We start from the raw sequence: 21,496 nt of genomic DNA on the forward strand, positions 1-21,496 counted from the left end.
AATAAAGAACTTCAGTTATTCCTCTTTTTTTTGTAGCTTACAGTGTTGAGTAGATCAACACCATCTTGAGTCTCGATGTTTTACATGATGATAATTTTTCCTCTGGAGGTACATTTTGTTTTCTTTTTTAAAATCATTTTATTTGGGAGATCATACAACTCTTATCACAATCCATACATAGATAGGTCCATTGTCTCAAGCACATTTGTACATATGTTGCCGTCATCGTTGTCAAAGCATTTTCTTTCTACTTGAGCCCTTGGTATCAGCTCCTCTTTTTTCTCCCCCCCTCTCCCCCCCACCTCCCCGCCCCCCCACGAACCCTTGGAAGCACATTTTCTTTTTGTCTCCGGTGTGTTGAGGTTTCATATTTTAGTGACTTGATGGCTCTATTTTCATCCTCTATACAGGGCACTCAAAGAGCCCTGGTGGTGCTGGAGGTGAGATATTAGGCTGCTAACTGTAAGGTCGGCAGTTCAAACCCACTAGTCACTCCATGGGAGAAAATGAGGCCATCTGCTCCCATCAAGATGTAGTGTCAGAAGCCCTGTATGGGGTCACCAGGAGTCAACAGCAGTGGGGCTTTTTCGTTTATGCTTTAAGCGGTGCATTCGATGGGCTCTTTCTACCTGGGAACTCACGTTGCTCAGGGGTGCTCTGGAAGTATGTCTCAGATTGCCTCTCTACAACTCTTGTTCTGTTTCTGGGGCACCTGTTATTTGTTCAGTGGACCTTCTGGGACACTAAGTTTTCTTACCTTTCCCATCTTTCATTTTTCTATCAATTTATCTTTTTTTGACTCTAACTTCTGCATCATTTCTTCCCTTTTATTTTCCAACATTTCGATACGATATTTCTGTTCAATTACACTTTTAGTTTCACAAGGCTACTAAAACAGAATCCTTGTTTTATGGATCCAACATCATTTTTATGATTCTGTGGGTACTAATGAGAGGCTTGAGGGGAGGCAATGTTTTCTTTTTATTCTGTGCAATGTCTGCTTCCTCCAAGTTGCTCTTTTCTGTCTGGCTTGCATTTTGGAAAGCCCCGATGTTCCCTGCTGGTCCTCCCTGTGAATCACAGAGAGAGGCTTCAGAGAATGGATGCTGAGGAGGCTGCAGATGGGAAGCAACGAAGGGAAGAAACATGTGGACCAGCAGCCGGTTGGGAACAATTAGCAAAATACTTAAAATAGTGGATGATTGCTTTCTTTTCCAAAAAATATGAAGAATCATTAAGAATCCATCACACCTTTCTCTCCGCCATCTGTGATAGGTTTATCATAAAGGGTACCAATTAAAGGAAATTTTAACACGAGTGTTAAACTCAAGTATTTAGAGGTAAAAACCCTCTATTTTAAAATCTGTTTCTATAGGGCCCTCAAAGAGTTAATGAAAGTATCACATTTTGAAAGTAATCCAACTAATAAATGAAGGCGCTAGGGGAGCACCCATTGGCAATGAGTGATATGAAATGATGACTCTAAACAATGACCATTAATGGTCGCTGTCATCACAAGGGAGAAAACCAGACACGGGAAGTCTGTGAGCTGCGACTCCGTGAGGTGCCTTATTTTTCCAGCGCTTGCCTACTTTCTGTCTTTGAGAGGATGCAGAAAACGAACCCGTCTCTGATACGTTCTAGCATTTGCCATGTTCACTTTCTTAGATGTCTCCTGACAGAGGCACAGACTGTCCCCAGGTTCCAAATGAGATCGGTTCCTGAGGTTTTCAGCATTTGCAGGTAAGTCATAGGAGGGGTACCTGGTTCTTATTTAGCCTTACTTTAGGGAGAGACTAGACTGAGGTCTTTCAATGACGTAAACAGACTCGGGGAACCTTTTTGCTGCCAAGGGCCAATAGGATCTTTATAACATCATCCTCAGACCATCCTGCTGGCATAGTGGTTATGCATTGGGTTGTGATCTCAACAGACTGAAACCACCAGCCACTCTGTGGGAGTGGGAGAAGGACGGGCTTTCTGCTGCCTAGTAAGAAGTGACCATCTCAGAAACTCACAGGGGCAGTTCGACCCTGTCCTGTGGGGCCACTATGAGTTGACACTGCCTTGTTGAAATTGAGTTTGGTTTGGAATGTGATGGCTGGCACAGCTTCTCTTGGTGAGGCATGTGATGTTAGCGGGGATTGGGTGATTTCATGGGCTTTATACGGTCCTTGGGTCAGACATTCCCTCCAACTTTAAAGCTGTGTGTGCAGCCAGTAAAGGTGACTGTCAAGAAGAATTGCAAACATGGGCTCAGTCAATCATTTCAACCCACGGCCAGCATTGATTCTGACTCATGGCAAGCCCAGAGGAAAGAGTAGACCTGGCCGCACAGGGTTTCCGAGGCTGTCAATCAGATGACAGGCCACACCTTTGCCACAAAGTAACCAACAACCTTTCAGTGTGCAGGGAGGGCTCCAACCATGGCACCACCCGTCTCCTCACGGCTTCCAAGTGAGGGCGTATTTCCATGACATTAGAGGGCACGCAGGAGTTACCTATAAGGTGACCAATCACCACCCAGGAATGTCAGTAGACCTGAAAATATACAGTACTCTGGTCAAAAACACTAGTTCTGCATCAGACCAAACCCCTATGAGAGTGATCAGAATCCTTATTTAAAAGGAAACACTGGCATATGTTCAGCGGCACAGGAAAAATTGGAATCAGCGAAACAGAGAATGAGGAAACTCTTAAACAATAGCAAGAAAAAAGGGGGGCAAGCTGAGAAATCTGAGAGGCCTAGTAGTTGCGACATCTGGACCTGGTTTAGATCGGGATTGTAACAACACAACAAAGTATCTACCAAAAAAATGATTTTGAGATTAGCAGGGAAATCTGAACACTGGTTATTTGATATTACGGAATTATTAGTTTATGTTTGAAATCTCCTGTGATAAAGTAGAGACCTAAATAACTATTGAGGTGTTTAAAAAGCCTCATTATTATGGTCAAAGGTTTTATTAATGGGCACCTGCACAGTGCCTACCTAGACTTAAGGATAACTTGATTCTCTTCTACTCACCCTTCAATTCTAGTCCATGCTGACCCTGTTGTATCTACTCTCCAAAGGCATCCCAAGGCCTCTGTTCCCACAATCTCCCCCCTGCACCTCTCAAAAAGCCTGCTCCCTAACTCACTGCTGCTTCCTGTCCTGCCACTTATCTCTGCCATCAAATCCGTTCTGAATCACAGGACCCTGTACAACCCTGCGATCCATTCTCCACATTATCTTTGCAAGTGCAAACAAGATGAAAAATTGTGTGCTTAAAATATCATGATTTTTATTATTGATTTTATTATTGCTTTTATTATCCTTATTATCAATTCAATTACACTCCCATAAAGAAATGCAAAAGTGCTAACTCTTGTACCTGTGAATGTCTCTCAGTTTGGAAACAGGGCTTTCTTCTGTTATGTTAATAAGGTCATCACTAGAGTAGATGGTAAGTTATACTGATTGAAAATGGTCCTTCCAACCCTGATCCCTTATGAGATGCAGAGCAATTCTGGATTTCATACACCCTGTGCCTCTGTCCCACTTTGGAGGGCATTATCTGCTAACAAACAGGAATGGGACAAGATTGAGATGTGACCTTAGTAGAGGGTGTTTGTTGAACGATATCTTAGTTACTATTACTTAGAGTGGATCTAAGGAATTATATGTGACAGTTGAAAGGAGAAAGAAAACTGTTTCTGGAGTGGCCTGGGGGGAAAGCCTGGCTGACTAAGATCAGTAGACGGTCGATGCCTCTTGGAAACCTCTTCCCTGAGGGCCCAGTTAATATATGCACAAATCAGACACAGTCCAGGGGGGAAGACTAGATTATTACATTGGAATGAGATTTGATTGCACCATGTAATTCCCACCAAACAACCTTTCCCTACATGGGTCTCATAAGAAGGTTTGAGAACATACTGGCAGGATTTGCCTGTGAGTAACCGTGGACAGGATTCCCATCCTGCTGTGTATTAAATCCGTCCACTGAGAAACTGGGGCTTTGATCTCATCACTGGCAAGAGCCAGGAGTGGAGTGTATCCTCCGGCCCCAGGATTACCCCTACCTGACCTTTGCACTTTGGACTGAACTGCTCCCCCCACCATGGGAGACATTTCCTCCCATTTCCCTGAGTTCGTGGGGACACTGCACTGATTCACAGAACCAGAGCCCTGAGGGGAGAGGCTCCACAGACGAATGGGTGGAAAGTGGGGCAGACTCTCATCTTGCAAGACTGGACTTTTGGAACTTTTCAATCTCCAACTTCTTGGGTTTAGTTTGGTATTAATTCCGATAAAAGAAATTATTACCACAGGTGGATCCTAAATCGAATCATTTCTGAGTGGTATCCTATAAAAAGAGCAAACTGGACACAGAGCCACACAAAGAGGGCGGGCAGGTGGCAGGTGAGAACTCGTCTCCGAGCAAAGAAGCTCGAAGAGACCCACAGAAGAAATCAAAATGGCTAAGCCTGTGACTTGAACTTTCAGCTTCCAGAAATGTGAGAAAATACATTTTTATTATTTAGTCACTCATCTGTGGTATTTTGTGTGTGTGTCTGTGACTGCAGGATGAGGTACCTAAGAAATATTTTATTGCACTTAAATGATCATTTCCTTACCTGGCAACTGCTAACTCTCTAACTTCCTGTCTTCTCATTCTATTTCTCATCAGTACTGGTCTTCTGGCATCTCCTCAAACGTGCCAAATGTATTTGTGCCTCAGGGCCGTTGTATACACTGGCCCTCGGCCTAGAATGGCTTCTTTCAAACCCTCAGGTTCAACTCAAACCAAACCCACCACCTTTGTGCCGATTCGCACGCACAGGGATCCCATTGGACAGGGTAGAACTGCTCCTGTGGGTTTCCAACACTGTAACTCTCGATGAGAGCAGAAAGCCTCACCTTGCTCCCGAGCAGCACCAGTGGTTTCAAACTATTGGCCTCGCAGTTAGCAGCTCAACACAGAACCCACCCTAGCAGAGCTTCTTCCTCCTCAAATTATTTTCTTTTTTACTATACAAGATGCTCTGGTATAGCTGCAGGGTAAGTATTGGCTACTAACCCCAAGGTCAGCAGTTCAAACCCACCAACCACTCCACGAGGGCAAGTGGAGGGTGCTGCTCTGGAAAGATTCGCCATCTCATGACCCTCGGTAGGATGGCTGTGAGTCAGCAATGACTGATAGAAGTCGGGTTGGCTTCACTATCTGCGTCTCAGCTCATCTGTCCCCTCCGGCCCCCTCGACGTCTCCTCCCCCACCCCAGCACTCTGCTGTGGGCTTCATTTGATCTGAAGTCATCGCTCGTGTGCTTTCGTTTTCTTGATTTTCCGACTCTCTCGAGCATTAACTATACGTCTTATTCAAATGACAGGGATGCTGGAAGAGGGTTGACATCAGAGTAAACCCTGAGTCAGTCTTGGTAGATAAGTAGCAGGCACAGCAAACATGCCGCATGTTTATATGCAGTCCCCAGGCTTCCTGGCTGTCATGGTTCATAACGTGGCAGTGGACATTCAAGTAGTGGGGAAGGGAATTAGGTTTCTGGTCACAATAGTTGCACACATGGATTCATATGAAGCTTGTTTTACTCGTGTGTCTCTTCAAACACCCCTTATTTTGTATGTGTTTTTGCTTCATTAGCACTGGCATTGTGGCCCTGGGCACTAGAGCTCTTGCCTGAAACTGAAGCTTATCCACACATAGTTTTCCCCCTAAGGGACATTCTAGCCCATCTGCCCTTAGGAACACTGGGGAGCATGTCAGTGTGGTGCTTTGGGGCCGTTTTAAACAGTAGAGTCACTCACAAAACTGGGAGAAAGCGGGCAGTTAACGACAGCTGACTGCACGCTTGTTTCCAGTACAGGAGCAGCAACAAGGAGAACATGGCCCACTCAGCCTCAGCCGGGCACGTGCGTATCTAGTGACTCCCACCTGCTGCTGGCTGTTCACATGTGTACACGATCCCACCTGTGCGGGGAGCACTGGTGATATTGGGGGTGAGCAGAGTCGCCACACTAGCACGTGTGGGATCTGAGTAACTGACAGCATACAGCTGTATAGGGTCTGCACACACATAACCTACGTTTTCTCCCTATTGTGTCATTACAGGGTTGAGGTTCTGCTTCAAACTTTGAAAGGTGACAAGCACTCCCCTACAATCTTTAACAGTTTAGCTGTAATGGTTTTAAGGTCTGTCGAGAGAGAACCTTTACACGAGAATAAATTCGTTCCAGGAGTCATACTTGTCACTATGTTTACAGTAGAAAAGTAAACTCAAAGATATAAACTATAACCAACTCTCTTAGGAAGTTTATTTTACCCAACAGCTCAGTGATAACTAAACTTACTGTTGAATGCTAACCAACTCTAGTATCAAAGAGTTTGACAAGACCTCAAAATCATGAGCACACCAAAGGTTAGATCCTTCTAGAACTGTCCTATACAAGTGAAAAATAAGGGCCCTAGCGGATTCACTTTAAAATGTGAAGTGCCAGCATGCAGGCTGGTACTGCATGGATTCTTTTCCCTCACTCATTCATGACCCTTCAGAAACTACTGGACAGTCATGGACAACGGTGTTTGCTGAGGTGTCTTGGAGACAGCCTCCTAGGGTCTCACTGTGTTGCATTATGTCTGAGAAGTGCATGCTCTGAAGCTCCCCTCTATCGGGAGGGCAGGTAAGGGGGTGCCTCTAGCTGAGCAATGCCCCCCAAAGCCGTTGGGTCTCTAAACCTCTGTGGCACCTCCCTCTGGGGTCCGCCGAAACTTAGAAGCTCACAAGCACAAGCGTATGGATGCTTCCACCTGTTCGCTAGTTACAACTCACCTGATAAGGTCCAACGGCTGCTTCTTATAGATGCTTCGAGGATGGGCCCATTCCCTGTACAGAAGGTACCGTTCACTAGGGCAGGTAGGGTCCTCTGACTGGTGGCCGAAGTTGCACTGAGGAGCAGAGGGGACCGGTGAGCATCAAACTAGTCATGTTTTTGCAAGTCTGTTTGTGAAAATTGTGTTCACGTTGGTGCCGATACTTCCTAGTCGTTTGTGACGTGGGTGAAAGGAACAAAAATACCACCTTAGTGACTCTGAACCAAGGGTACTACTACTTCCATTGTTGAAGCCATTTGCAGATGTGGGGTGAGGAGTGTCGGCTGGTATAATCCTGGCTGGCACAGTAAGTGCTTGGTGGGTGCACAAGGGATGCAGGATCCCTACAAGAGCCCAGGCCTAAACCAGGGAAGCTGGGGTTGCCCAAATCATTGGGATGGAGGAATATGTGACTGTCCCAGCTCTTCTATGGGCATCTGGGGGAACCTGGGCCTTGGCTGGCTCATGGCTGGGTCAATGCTAAGCCCAGGCCTCTCTATCCCCTAATTAAGCAGTTATTTTGTAGCAATATATATAAAAAATAAAGAAGCTCAGGGCTATGCCTATACATTTAGCCTATTCAAGAAACAATGAAAATTTCCCATCTCTGCATAAATTAAATCACGTATATCTCCTTCGAATCATTTTCCCTTCGCTTTGTACTACAACTGGTGCCCTGGCAGCAGAGTGATTATGGGCTGTGATCCAAAAGGTCAGTAGTTCAAAACCACCAGACTTGCCACCCAGCCAAGCTTCAGAATAAGGAGACCCGATGGTATAACAGTTAACCGAAAAGTTGGCGGTCCAAGCCCACCAGTTGCTTTATTTCCATCAATATCACAGCCTAGAAACCCCTATGGCAGTTCTACGTTACCACATGGGGTCACTATGCATCACAATGGACTCAATAACATCAGACAATAACTAGCCTTCTAGGATCCCTGAACCTCACCCAGCCACCTCTTTCCAATTGTCCCACAGGATGATACCATAACCTAGATAGGAGACCACTGCAATTACAAGGGATTCCTGGTGGCACAGTGAGTTAGGTCTTGGACTGGTAACCACAAGGTCTGCAGTTCAAACCCACCAGCTGCTCAGTGGGCAAAAGATGAAGCTGGCTGTGATATAAAAGACAACAGGACAGTCTTGGGAACCCTGTGTAGGGTCATGAGTCAGAATTGACTTTATGGCAGTGGGCTTTTAAAGGGAAAGTTTTGGGTATAGGCAAAATCATTGAAATATTATAGAGCCATGGCAATCCAGGCTAATACTCATCACAACTGTCAGCCAGTATCCTCTAAATTCATGTCATCTGTGGTTTTGCTGGGGAACCCATTTAAAACAGGTAGACTGTCAGCTGGACGGCTATGCTGGGTCTCATAGCCAGGGGCTCAGCATGCGCTTCCCCCACTCAGCTTCCTGGTTCTCGATTTCTCTATGTGCAAGAGGATTTATCCAGAATTCTTCTGCTTCTCTTAGCAGTTTAAAACCACCTGCAAGTATATGGGACAAAGGCAAGGCTTTCTCCTCCCATAAAGAGTTAGTGTCGGAAAACGACAAGGGCAGTTCTACCCTGCCCTACAGGGTTGTTCTAAGTCGGAATTGACTCGATGGCAGTGGGTTTAATTTGGGTCTTAATTTTATATTATCTTCTATAGTCATTCAAGGAACCCTGGACATCTGAGGCAATCAAAATACTCATTCTATGCGAGTGCTAGGCTTAACTCTTTAACTGGATTGATTTAAGTTATCCTCATGACAATTCCATGTGTTAAAAGCACTATTATGATATCTATTTTATTGATGATAAAACTGAGGAATGGAGAAATTAAATACTTTTCAAATCACCTAGCTAGACACTGGTTGGGCAGGTATTCTAGTGCCAGACTCTATGCTTTTAAAGAATAATCTAGACTCGGTATTAGAGCTTAAATTCTGAGCCCCCAGTTTGCAGAAGGTTATGGGTGACAGTGGAAGTCCCAAATCCATTTGCAGGGTCTACACATGGATTAAGCCTCCGGTGAATCCCCTTTGAACATTAACCAGTGAGATGAATAGCTTTGCTAGCAGGCAGAGTGGATCAGAAATTGGATTCGTGCATATGCAGTGAGGTTAATATTTAACACCTTCTCATTTGTTCTCCCTTTTGGTCCATTTTAAATTTATTCTATTTTTAAATATTTTCTGCTTTATTTTCGATTGAGGTTTTCCTGTTTTATTTTGTTATTGTTGCTGGGTTTTGTCCCTCCCACCCCCTACCCCTACTCCTGTATGCTTTTCTGGGTATGAAATTCAGGAGAGGTAAATCTAAAGAAATAATAAGTGGATTCACCGTTTCCTAGTATTATGGCAAGGGAGGTTGGGGGAAATGTGAAGCTAACAATAGCAAGTACAAGAGAAGAGGAAATGCTGTAAAATTGTGAACGTGGTTGCACAATTCCTTTAAATCGCATGAACTATTGGATTGTATGCTAAGTGAATTAAATGTCAATAATATTGTTTTAAAAGGATAAAAATAAAAAGAGTAATCTATAGTGCTTCACACTTTAGATGTGGGAGAAATGCTATTCATCCATCCATCCATCCATTCATCCATCCATCCATCCACCCATTCATTCATCCACTTCTTGAAGCTGAGCACCTTCTTTCTCAACGCTGGAGAGGAGACTGAACCGTGAAGAAAGCAACCAGGTTCCTGCCCTAAGGGAGTGCACCACCTCGCAGTATAGCATCTTCATTTTAGCAAGCGGGATTCTCAAGGTCAAGAGGGTTAGCACTTCACTCCTGTCAAGACCAGAGTATACACTGAGCGTTTTATTTCACTTCTGCCATTTGACTTACATCGTGGAGAGGGAAAGCTGCCTTGTAGATGCCGGAGCTCACAAGCTTGTTAATCCCAAACTTGTTGATGTTGTCCCGTACTTGGTACGTGACCCGAGAGAGGATGAAGTGAACCTGAAGGGATTCCAAAACAGAGTGTGGGTATGGTTCACACGGTGTAACTATACTTATTCATTGCTTACTACTGTAGCAGTCATGTAAGCATATGTCTCTTTTTCCTTTTTTGCAGCTTTTTAAAACAAAAATAAACCAACCAAACAAAACCACTAATTAATCAACAGCAGGTTCCAAATCACCCCAAGACAGCAACTACTTTAGGATTAGACTTACAATGCGGCTTCTGGTGGCTGGATTGAAGAAGGTGTCTCTATCGTGAATATAAAAATCATTCATCCGGTTCTTCTCAAATGGGGCTGTGAAAAACTCCTGCTCCGGCTTGATGAGCGTCTCATCTACTTTGAGGACTTTGGTAAGCCAGTTGAAACCATCCAAGGCTGAGAACTGGGTTTTAAGGTCATTGGGCTTCAGAGGCAATTTGATGTGCATTAACTCAGCATATGTACATAACACCTCCCAGGGTGCATGCACTTTTACAAACACAAGTTTGTCATCCAAAACCTATATTGGAAGAACAGAAACACAGCAGACCCCAAGCTGACAATTTCACAGTTGTAAAATACAGATTCTACTTATGCTGTCTGTTGTCCAAAAAGGAACAACAGACATGTACACACACTCCAGTAAAAGTGAAAATGTAATAAAAAAAACAGATTTACAAGCTACCATAAATTTTTATCTTAAAGATAACTTCTTGGTTGAGTTACTGAGAAATTCAAATCTGTATCAGGGCTCTTTTATGAAACTATTAATGCGTTAATTGAAGGAAACCAAATTTGTCAACTTATTCAGCACTGCATGCAAATTAGTGACTACAAATAAAAGCACCAGGGTATTCCTTGTAGTGCTATTTGTTTTAATAAGTTTTTAATTTTGTAAACCTAGAAAAATGAATGCTTCATTTATTATCTGTCTTCAACAGCATGTTGATCACAGAGGAGATACGAAAGAATGACATTTACTGATACAGAGATATTCACCGTGTTGTCAGGGAAAAAAAGCAAATTGCAAAACTGAAATTATTTTACTTTTTAAAAGGGGGAAATGTATACGAACATATCTGAGGGAAAGACATTTAAAAGTACTACTCGGTTATTTCTAGGAAATTACAGTACTGATGACTTCTACACTGACTGTTTTTACATATCCTAATTGTATAACATAACTCTATTGCTTATATAGTAATAAAAATTTGAAGATTCTAGCGAGAAGACTGCATAATCTTTTGGACAAATATTTATTATTAAAATCTTTGGCGACATTAAAAAAAAAAAAACCCTGCTGGCTTCCATCAGAAGTCAGCATATATTCTGCAGCGCAGATTTTCATAGCTTGCTCCCCGAGAGTCAGAACCCAGGTGTGGCCCAGTTGCCTGTTTCGCATGCCGTCAGCATTGCCAGGGGCCTGCAGGCTCCAAAGAAGGGCAGCCAGCCGGCCAATACTTACAGATCTTGTTGCTTCCAACTGCAGGCCATCACAGATGAGATTGGATTCGTACACTTGCCTTTTTCTCTGTTAGAGGAAACGAGACTATATGTTAGGTCTTTGGTCTGACCCAGGGCAGCACAATCCAGAGCTTTGTTTCGAAAAGAGTAATAGACCCAAACCAGTTTGGACCTGACGACCAGACCCAGCTGCTCAAATGGGACCAAAAGTGAAGAGGCTGCTCTCATGACTGGAGACTCCTGGGAATTTGAGTTCTCCGGGACAACGTTGCTAGCGCACTTGGACTCCATCAGCACTCTGGAAGGCCCTTGGTGCCCCCGAGGAGCTCTGGACCATTGTAGGCACGTCACAATTTTTGCCGTGGCACATTCCCAGGGCTTTCCTGGCTCAAGAGGTTTTGCATATGAAGGGAGCTTTCAGACCTCCCCTCACTGAAGTCACTTTCCAAAATTCATCCAAGCTTAGAACTAACATCCCAGATTTAAATTTGTGTTTCCACTCTAGATGTTCGAACGGTTCTATGACTGGATGTGCGCATTCCATCTCTGCATGCCTTGACCAAGTTCAATGCAAACACACAACTCATTTTGGCAAAATTCAAAACGGGGTTTCTCCCTCAAAGATCAACATGTACAGGCAGCTGTGAACATGGAGAGCTACAGAATCTGGAAACAAATGGATGGATAAGACTCATGTGCGTGTTCCGTGGCGCATTACATGGCCATGGAAAAGTACGTTGAAAACCCAGCAGCAACTGCATCGACTGGGACTCATGTGGAGCAGAGCTGTGCTTCACAAGGTTCACAATGGCTGAGGGGTCTCTTGGTGGACTGGAAGCTCCAGCCTTTTGGCAGGCCGCCGAGTGTCTTACCGTCTGTGCTACCAGGGGCTCCAGAACAGACGATCTGGCACCAACTGTTCACTGGTTATAAAGGGAAGCATATTCAGATAGAGACTTGCTGGACCTTTTTAAAAGAGGGCTTTTGATGATGATACAGTCTTACTGCATTTATGAAAAAGTGAAATGGGTGGATATAAATTAAGACGAACAACAACCTCATTGCTACTGAGTGAATTCCAAGTCACAGCGCCCCTAGAGGAGAGGGCAGAGCTGCCCCTGGGGGTTTCCTGGGCTCTCACTCAGGAGGCGAGCAGAGGCTCATGGTTTCAAATTGCTGAACCCATTCCGCTCACTCCAATTCACACTCCTGCCACAAGTCCATTCTGACTCAGAGCCCCTCGCTCACGAGCTTATTCACTCACTCTGCCAGCAAGTGGATGCCGACTCACATGACCCTATAGGACAGGGTAGAACTGCCCCTATGGGTTTCCAAGACTAGCTTTTCATGGGAGTAAGATTTCATGGGGGGAAATTTCACACCTAGGGATGCAAAGGCTCAGGTCCAGGATTTTTCCCCCTGTAGACAAACACTTGTTTAGTTGGCAAGCATGGGGGATTGCTTAAAAGAGGAGCTTTGTTTGTAGCTTGTGGGTATTTTAAAGTTTAAGTGCTTATGCTTATGCGTGTGTATGTGTGTGTGTGTGTGTGTGTGTGTAAAGTGGTGGGGATGGGAGGACACAAAACTGTGCTAATTGGATTTATTACAAATTCATGGGTCATCTTTCTCCCTCGGAACAGCTGATGGTTTCAAACTGCTGACCTTAGAGTTAGCAGCCCAATGCATAATCACTATGCCACCAGAGTTCCTAGGACTCTTATCAAGAACAGGGGCTCTGAAATGATACTGTCTCGGTTCACATTCTGGTTCCCTTATAAATTAGCTCTGTGACTCTTGGCAGGGAACGAAACACTCTGTACGTCGTTTCCCTCATTGTTTGCCTTTGAAAGTTCTCATAGGGTAAGTTAAACTGTAAAGTGCATAGACTAGAATCCCGATGACTAGTAGTGACAGACGCAATTGGACCCTCCCTCCCTTCTAGAACACTGAAAAAGCCGGATGACAAGCATCATCAAACAGCTCAAGGAAGAGCAGGATGACTGGGTCCTAGGTCTGAGTAACACAGGAAGGTGGCCTGGAAGTCAGATCACTTTCCCTAGAGAACACTGGCTGACCTGAAGGGGCAGTGGGTGTCCAGCTGCTGTGCTATGCACCATGTCCGGATGCAGAAGGCACCACGTATATGTGGTGCCAACTAATGATAAACGCCAAGTAGAGGATGCCATTTAAAAAGGCTAAGGGATCGAGTACTTCAAAACATATATTTAACAAACATTTGTCATTTCAACTTTCTTCACAGGTACCATTCGCTGATATTGTTCAATTATCATCATGATCTGTTGGCAAATTTCCCCACAACCCATGACAGGAGCTCAGTGTCTTATAAGCAACGCTCCCACTTTTCCACCTCCTACCTGGCCATCCCAGGTGACTACATGCAACTGGTATTTAACCAAAGACATCTGAGTCCAAGTAGAACTCCCAACATATTTTGCAGAGGTATATATATATATAAAGAATACTGCTTTATTTCTATTTATTTAATAAATGGTTGATACTTAGGAAAGATTTCACACCTAGGGATGCAAAGGCTCGGGCCCAAGGATTTTCCCTCCTGTAGACAAACACTCATTTAGTTGGCCACTATGGGGGAAATCACTCAAAAGAGGAGCTTTTCTTGTTGTTTGTGGGTATCTTGAAGTTTAAGTGCTTGGGGCTGAGGGAGGATACACAAAATGGTGTTAATACCAATTCATGGCCCCCATTTTTGTTAGAATGCCATCCCAGTTCGGCTCACCCTCATGCACGCACAGCCATGTTCTTTCTGGCCCCTCACCAACCTCCAGGAGGCTGGGCCCCCCTTTCCAAGGCGCTCCTCAAGCTGGATACCCACTTCCTGGGCTAGCACTACTCACCATGAACTCCTGGGGGCTCCCCTTTTCCTCCTTTATCAGTAGCTGGGGGACTGGCATCACAATGATCTCATTGTAGGTGTGGATGGAGAGGAGAGAGGCAGCTCCACTCCACACCTGGTGTGTTTGTACCCAGTAGCTCGGAGAATGCAGGGGGTGAAGTGACTCTCAGCCACTTCAGAGTCTAATTTAATGAGGAAAGGGGCTAAGGTCCAGAGGGCTCAGAATAAACTAGCTCTATGCTCTATAGAAAGGCAATTTAGTCATCAAACTATTCTCCTCTTGGTTGAATCAACCATTACATGCTGAGTAGTACAAGGTAGGGATGATTCCATCTTTGGGGGGTTCCTAAATTGAGATCTCAAGTCCTCATCATCTTCATGGGACCCAAGGACTTGCATTCTACCAAATGCTTTCTTGCCACAAGAAAGCTCTACAGTAATGCTACTCATTGTTAATTAGTAACTTCTTCCTCCATCACGACTGCACTCAACGTCCTTTTTGCTTAAAACAAAACAAAATGTATCTACCCTGTAGGTCTAAGCCGTTCCTCTCTCCTTAGTAGCAAGCATTGGAAGAGAACAGGTAACCCCAGCCCACTCTGCCTCCTTACCAGGCATCTAACGACCTCTCCAGTCCTCTGAGCTATTGCGGGCCATTTCATTGGGATACTCTGAAATGAATGATAAGGCTGAGTCACTCGGCCCCTTTCCTTTGTTGGTTTCCATCCTGGCCCTGAACGCCCGGCTCCTCTGACCATTTCTGTTGACTCCCAATGAACAGATGCAGCCTTCTCATTTTCTGAAGGACCTGGGCACATCTTTCGGTGTGTTCTTACTGGGGAGAGTGCTCAGCACACATGAACAATGTACATGCAGGAGAGAGTCGACGTGCTTCTCTTCCAGCTCATTTTAATGATTTGATAATAGAGTTCATCTATCATAGCGATGAACTGTAATTTATTTCACCAATCTCAAATGGTTGGATATCTAGGTTGTTTCTAATTTTTCACTATTATGAAAGCCCTGGTAGAACAATCTTTGCGCGTCCATTATTACTTCCTGGGGTAAAGTCCTAGAAGCAGAGTGGTTCAGTCAGAGACTTGATGTAATTTTCAATTCTTTAACTTGTATTACCACACTGCCCTCCACAAGAGTATACTAATTTATTCTGTTTCAGTTCATATCTGGTTCTCTACAAAGAACTCCCGAGATATTTACCTGATCTCTCTCAAGGTAACTGGTAGACCTTGGAGTTGGCTCACAATGCCTTCTATTTTACCATTCACTATAAATACTTAAATAGTTGACTCAAAGAGGGCATTTTTATTTGCTTAAGCATGTTCATACATCACCTTGGTGTCATTTAATAAGACAGCTCTTAACTATTTTCCTTTCGCACGGCAATTCACAAAGAACCATTGATGTAGTTCACAAAGGGGGCAAATCAGCTTTCTTGATTTGTCCGGTAGCTAATTGGCATATGCTGGCTTTGGCAGCCTGGCACACATGCAGAATGTGACTCAAGACATGACTGCTTAAGTGGTTAACATGAAAGCATTTTCTTCACTTCTCCGCGGCATATACACTTGGATAAGTAACACTGTTCTTGGGATTTTAAAAAATATATTTGGGAGAGTTGTCTTCCATGCTAAAAGGAGAGCTAATTAATACTGCACATGACCTGACACAGCCATCGCTCAATAAATATTTGCTGAATCAATGCGTGAAGATCTGTGGTCACACACTGACTAACAATGATCTGTGCCTTGGTTGGAAAACATTCCACAGGAGAATCTAAATGACGTTCTGTAGTCAGTGATTTATCGTTGGCAGCACCAATGATGAAATGAGACTCAATGGCTCTGAAAACAGCTCAGTCACCAGTGACATTGCACTGTCCATTTCTACATATCCAGAGAAGCACATTCCCTCAGCGTTGCACCCAAGTCTCTCTGGTAGCCTATTTCCAGTCAAGCTCAAATGACGGACCTTTTTTGGAGGAACTCGGTAGATCACAAAGCCTTGCAGACAATGCCTGAATGGTACACGTCTGGGGTGTTTCGAGACTAAGACTGGGACCTCAAAGTGCAAAAGAACAAGGCACCTATCTTACCCCAGAAACCAGAATTTTTTCTCTACCTCTTTTGAAAGGTTAATAAACCTTTCAGGGAAATAAAGAATGAAGCAATCAAAATCACAAAGGACAGACAGGACATTATTAAGGTAGCTCTTTGTCCCTAAGCACCTTGGATTACACATCTCATTTGGCTTAATAAAGTCATTGTTGTGAAGGACTGGCTTGTAAATTATATAGCAGTTACGCTGATTGCAAATATTAATACCTACTATTTTCCTCAAGCCACCCAGCTTTTTCTGCATAAAAAGCAGGGGTTGCAATGTTTAAGGACTAAAATTATGGGATGCACTGTGACAATAATAAAGCACAAATCAATTGGGATTAATTAAATATATACACACAAAAATCTCAAATAGTCTTGAAACGCTTTTAGGCAAAGCACTGACTGAAGGCCATCACTGTGTTTTCGATTCGCCAGGCTCCGGAAAGCCACGGAGATGCGTGAGAAGTCAGTCAAAGGTACGTCACTCTGCCAAGAATTATTGTCTAATTACTTGAAGTGCCATTTATTAGTTCTGTAGCATGTGCTCGAGGAGATCTGATAAGCAGACTAAATCATTTAATCTATGTTCGCTTGCTGGTGAATTAAACGTTTAAAACTATTTCATTTTTGCCGACCCTTCTGATGAGGAATCAACCCCAGTGGGTCGTGTGGGCTCACTGAAGGGCAGGAAAACACGAGCTTTTTACATAAGCGGACACCGAAAGGGAATCTTTAGCTGATGTCCACTTCGAACCTTTTCCTTTAAATTGACGTTTTTGCTTGAATTGAAAACGAAAAAAATATTCATTGTAGGTAATTTGGGAAACTGAACATTTCAGAGATGGGGGTGGGTGGGTATCCAAAATCCAATGTTAAGATAACCACTGTAAACATTTAAGTGATGTAGTTTCCAAATTTGCTTACCCAAAGAACTTAGCTCCCTTACAATGTAGGTTCCTAAGCCACGCCTCCGGCCATTCTGACTCAGCAAGGTGCCCTGGCCGCTAATTGCACGGTCTGCATTTGCTGAGAATGCTAACTCCAAGGTCAGCCGCTGCTTTGAGAAAGAAAAGCGGGAGTTTCTGCTCCGGTAAAGAGTTAGGCCCGGGGCAGTCCTAGTCTGTCCCACGCAGACAGAGTCCCTCTGGGGTGGAACTGACTGGATGGGAGGGAGAAGCCTGGGCCAGGGCCAGGGCCTGGGCCGTCTATTGTTAACAAGCCACCTGATGCTTCTGAGCTTCTGATGAGCTCAAGACACGTGTTTTTATGAACCATCTTTCCTGTGTACACACCTGGGCATGCACAGTTGTTCTTTTGTAATTTTAATTCAACATGGTTGGGTTGTTCTCAATTCCCAAGACCAGCTTTTCAAAAAGTGAGATAACAACTAAAGTAGCATCTTCATTCAAACCCAAGACCAGCTCTCAGAAGGACCAGTCAGGAAACCGTGGTTTCCTAATCCTCCTCCACGTCTTTTAGACTATGTTGCTCAGAGCTTCGTGGGGAGAAATGGAAGAATTCGATTTTATTTCTCAGGGCTTTACTATGCTCTTGTTTGTCCATCTGCTTTTAAGAATTGGGCCAAGGACATTTCCTATTTTGGAAATAAGAGGTAAGATTTGGATTCATTGCTTTCATGTTGAATATTCAAAAACAAAACAAACATGCTTATACCAGCAACACATTTCATAGCTGTACTTTGAAACTGCTGATTTGAATTCAATTTATTCCTTGTAACCTACAATCTTAGTATAATCAAGTAGGGTGTAAAGGAAGAAAGTAGATAAAAATACAAAGATGAGCTCGTTCACCGTCTCAGTCTGAAATTTTAGAGAATTAAAACCAAAAATCAAACTCAAAGGCCTTTGAGGCAATTTCGACTCACAGCAACCCTACAGGACAAGGTAGACCTGCCCTGTGGGTTTCTGAGACTCTAACTCTTTTCGGGCGTAGAAAGCCTTGTCTTTTCCCTTTCAGTGAGTGACTGGCAGTTTTGAACTACCGACCTTCCGGTTAGCAGCCCAACTTGTCCACCACCAGTTAGACCGAATTTCATTCCTTAAAACCAAAGGTAGAAGATGTACAAAAGTTAACTGGGAAGATAAAAGCACCCAACACTGGTTCCAAAGAACTCATCCTAATAGGAGATCCTAATGTGAGCCTAAGGAGCCCTTGTGACCTGGTGAAGTCTACATTAGACTGCTAACTGCAAGGTCACCAGTTCAAACCCACCAATCTCTGCTGGAGAAAGATGAGGTTTTTGTCTTTCCTAAACATTTACAGCCTTGGAAACGCACAGGTGCAGTTCGAAACTACCTCATAGGGTCACTAATGGTTGGAATAGTAAGTCTAATTCGAGGCTTCATTTCCCATTTTATAGATTTCCTGAAGCAAACATGTCATTCCCAGGTAATCTTTTTACACTGCACACTTCCTTGTGCCCCTCTTTTCTCATCCCTTGATTTCTTCAGATTAAAGGAGATGCACACTTTTAGGTCTCCTCAGTCATGGCTCCCCTATATAAGGGCTCATCGATCAATTTTTCTCCAAAGAGTCCTCACATCATAGCATTATATTTATTTTGAATAAAAACTTTCATTTTGTTGAAATTTGGGGTGATTTGGATAAAAACCCCTATTTTCTCTGGCTACAGGAAGCTTGAAGTCATGAAGTTAAAGCTGAGCTTTAACTTCTGAGCAAGATCTTATGCTTCATAATAAATATTTTGTTTACAAGCCTGATATAATACTTTCATTTTTGACAGTTATATTTTATTTTTATCTGCTATATTTTATTTTCATGTTATTCTTTTAAAAATAGCTTTATGGGACATAATGCACACATCATACAATTCAATAATTCAATCTCACCAGAGGAGCTGTACAATCGTTACCACAATCAATTTTAGAACATTTTCTTCTTTCTTGTCCTCCTTTTATATTTGACTGTTACATTTTCATTTTTACTTCCTTGACTAATTAGTTTTATCATCTATGTATTTGGCTTCAAATACTTCTCAATCCATTATAAATAAATCAATAATAATGTAAGCCTAGGGTTAACATAAATATAATTAGGAAGCTAAGAACTATAAAAATGATGCATTACAATGTTAACACCAACAATGAATGTTTTTTGGATTATCCGTATTTTAATTACATTAACAATAAATAACTATAAACTTAATGCACGTTAAGCTCAATGAGGAACAAGCCATGCTTATCACCCCCATAGATAAAAATAAAGCATTTGATACAATTTAACCTGTAATCAAACTCTGAGCAATCTAGAAATAAGAAGGCATTTTTAAAATGCTTTCTACTGAACACTTACAGCAAGTGTGCTAGTTCAGGGTGAATTTATAGACATATTCCCATTAAAATCTCAGAAACACGGCAATGATGACTACTAGTTAGTGCCTTTATTCAAGAAGTCTTACACATGTTGCCCTTGGACATGAAAAAAGAAAAAAAGCATAAAGATGGGAAAGGAAGAATAAAACTGCCATCATGAGTAGACAAAGGTCTTCTTCAGAGAAAACCTTAGAATTAAAAACAAAACAATACTTAGGAAGGTTACTAGATAGAACCTCTAAAGATCAATAAACTCTTGGACACAATCGATGACAAGATACAATTTAAAGTGCTCTGAGAACCTCTCTCCACTCCAAAACAAAAAACAAAAAACTGAAAAACAAAAACTAATTGCCATCCTGCCATTTCTAACTCACAGCGGCTCTGCGGGACAGAGTGAAACGGCCCAGCCCGGCTTCTGAGCCTGCAGTCTGAGCCTGCTACCGCTTTGTCCTGAGCAGCGGCTGGTGGGTTTGGGTTCACTGAACCTTTGGTTAGCAGTGAAGTGCTTAATCTCTGTGGCATCAGGGAACTTTCCTTCCAACAACAAAACAACCTGTTAAAACTTAAACGAACCTGTATAAGAGCTCCAGGGACATCCTGACCAAACCTCACTAAAGAATATGTTCATTTCCCCAGAACTGTGAAACGTTTCCAAACCCCCCTCATCCGGTTTTAAGGCACACCGGTCTAGCCAGGACCTGGTCACATGTGACAGTGGACAACAGGTTAAATGCTTAAAGGATCTGTAACCAATCCAACCCCCACACTGTTTGGAAGTCCGCATATAGTTGTGTTGTCACTAATTAAAAGAAAAAAAATCTTTTCAGTGGTCTCCATTGCCTAGGCTTTTCTGTACACACTTTCTTAAGGTCAGACATGAAATACAAATCTCTGTGTATAAAAGGGGGCTTGTGGGAAAAGTCTAGTATCTGTTCATTCTATTTTTTCCCCACGAAATTTGTGAAGCGCCCTTGTGTAAGCTTTCCATTATATCCGAGGAATTAAATTTTCTATCCACCCCTAGGAAAGTATTCCAATAACAAGAATAAATAAATAAGCAAAATATATTCAAGACTAACTTGCGCTGCTTTTGTATTACCTACATCCCTCCGCCCTCGGTATCATCATCTGAATGATACCACGACTTGGTCATGAAAACATCTGTCTGAAGGGAGGCAGGTCTCAGACAAAAGAAATGTTAACATAAACTCCGTCACTTGGTAGCAGCTTTAGCCAGAGGAAGACGGAAGTATGTGCCAAGAGAAAGGAGCTGAAGGAGATGGAGACTGACATGGGGATTTGCTTTACACCAAACATCTCTGCTCTTCACAGTATGGCTCAAGTCCATTTACTCTACGTGCCTGTGTATTGCAACAGGTGATGCTGGATGCCAACCAAACAGCCATCCTCTCCTTCTTCATGAAGAGAAGCCTGCCCCTTTTCTGGGTGTCAGGTGATCATGTGGCTCAAAAGAAATAGGTCGAACTTGACTGATCTATGTGAACCGTGGTAATTCCATGTATCTTGCCAGCAGTTGGTTTAGGAATAGATTGGTGATCAAATGCAACAGACTATCATTCAACTAGGCAATATACTGATATATGCTCCCTTAAAAACATGTATGTGAAAGAAGCCGCATGGCATGACTGCATATAGCATGATTCCATGTATAGGAAATTTCCTGAAAAGGCATATTTCAGAGACAAAAAGCAGATCACTGGTTGGCTGGAGGTTGGGGGGTAAGGACTGACTGCAAACAGCCCAAGGCACTTTAGGGGGACAATGAAAATGGATTGTGGTGACAATTATACAGATCCAGAAAGTGACTGGAAATCACATATCACAGGTGAATTCTGCGATGTGTGGA

General features: G+C 43.2%; 1 protein-coding gene across 3 annotated transcripts in view; it reads right to left on the reverse strand.

Annotated features, from left to right (window-relative positions):
- Positions 1-21,496, reverse strand: part of ANO6 (anoctamin 6) — a 207,447-nt gene that overhangs the window by 59,772 nt on the left and 126,179 nt on the right. For all 3 annotated transcript variants that reach the window (XM_045287264.1, XM_030884742.2, XM_045287263.1), the window contains exons 4-7: positions 11,280-11,345; positions 10,047-10,334; positions 9,717-9,830; positions 6,832-6,947 (exon numbers count right to left, since the gene is read on the reverse strand). In XM_045287264.1, coding sequence (XP_045143199.1) covers positions 6,832-6,947; positions 9,717-9,830; positions 10,047-10,334; positions 11,280-11,345 — 584 coding nt within the window. The remainder of the gene's footprint in view (positions 1-6,831; positions 6,948-9,716; positions 9,831-10,046; positions 10,335-11,279; positions 11,346-21,496) is intronic.

This window comes from Echinops telfairi, unplaced genomic scaffold, assembly GCF_000313985.2.
Source record: "Echinops telfairi isolate 266 unplaced genomic scaffold, ASM31398v2 ScPeMD7_12;HRSCAF=54, whole genome shotgun sequence".
Taxonomy (NCBI): domain Eukaryota; kingdom Metazoa; phylum Chordata; class Mammalia; order Afrosoricida; family Tenrecidae; genus Echinops; species Echinops telfairi.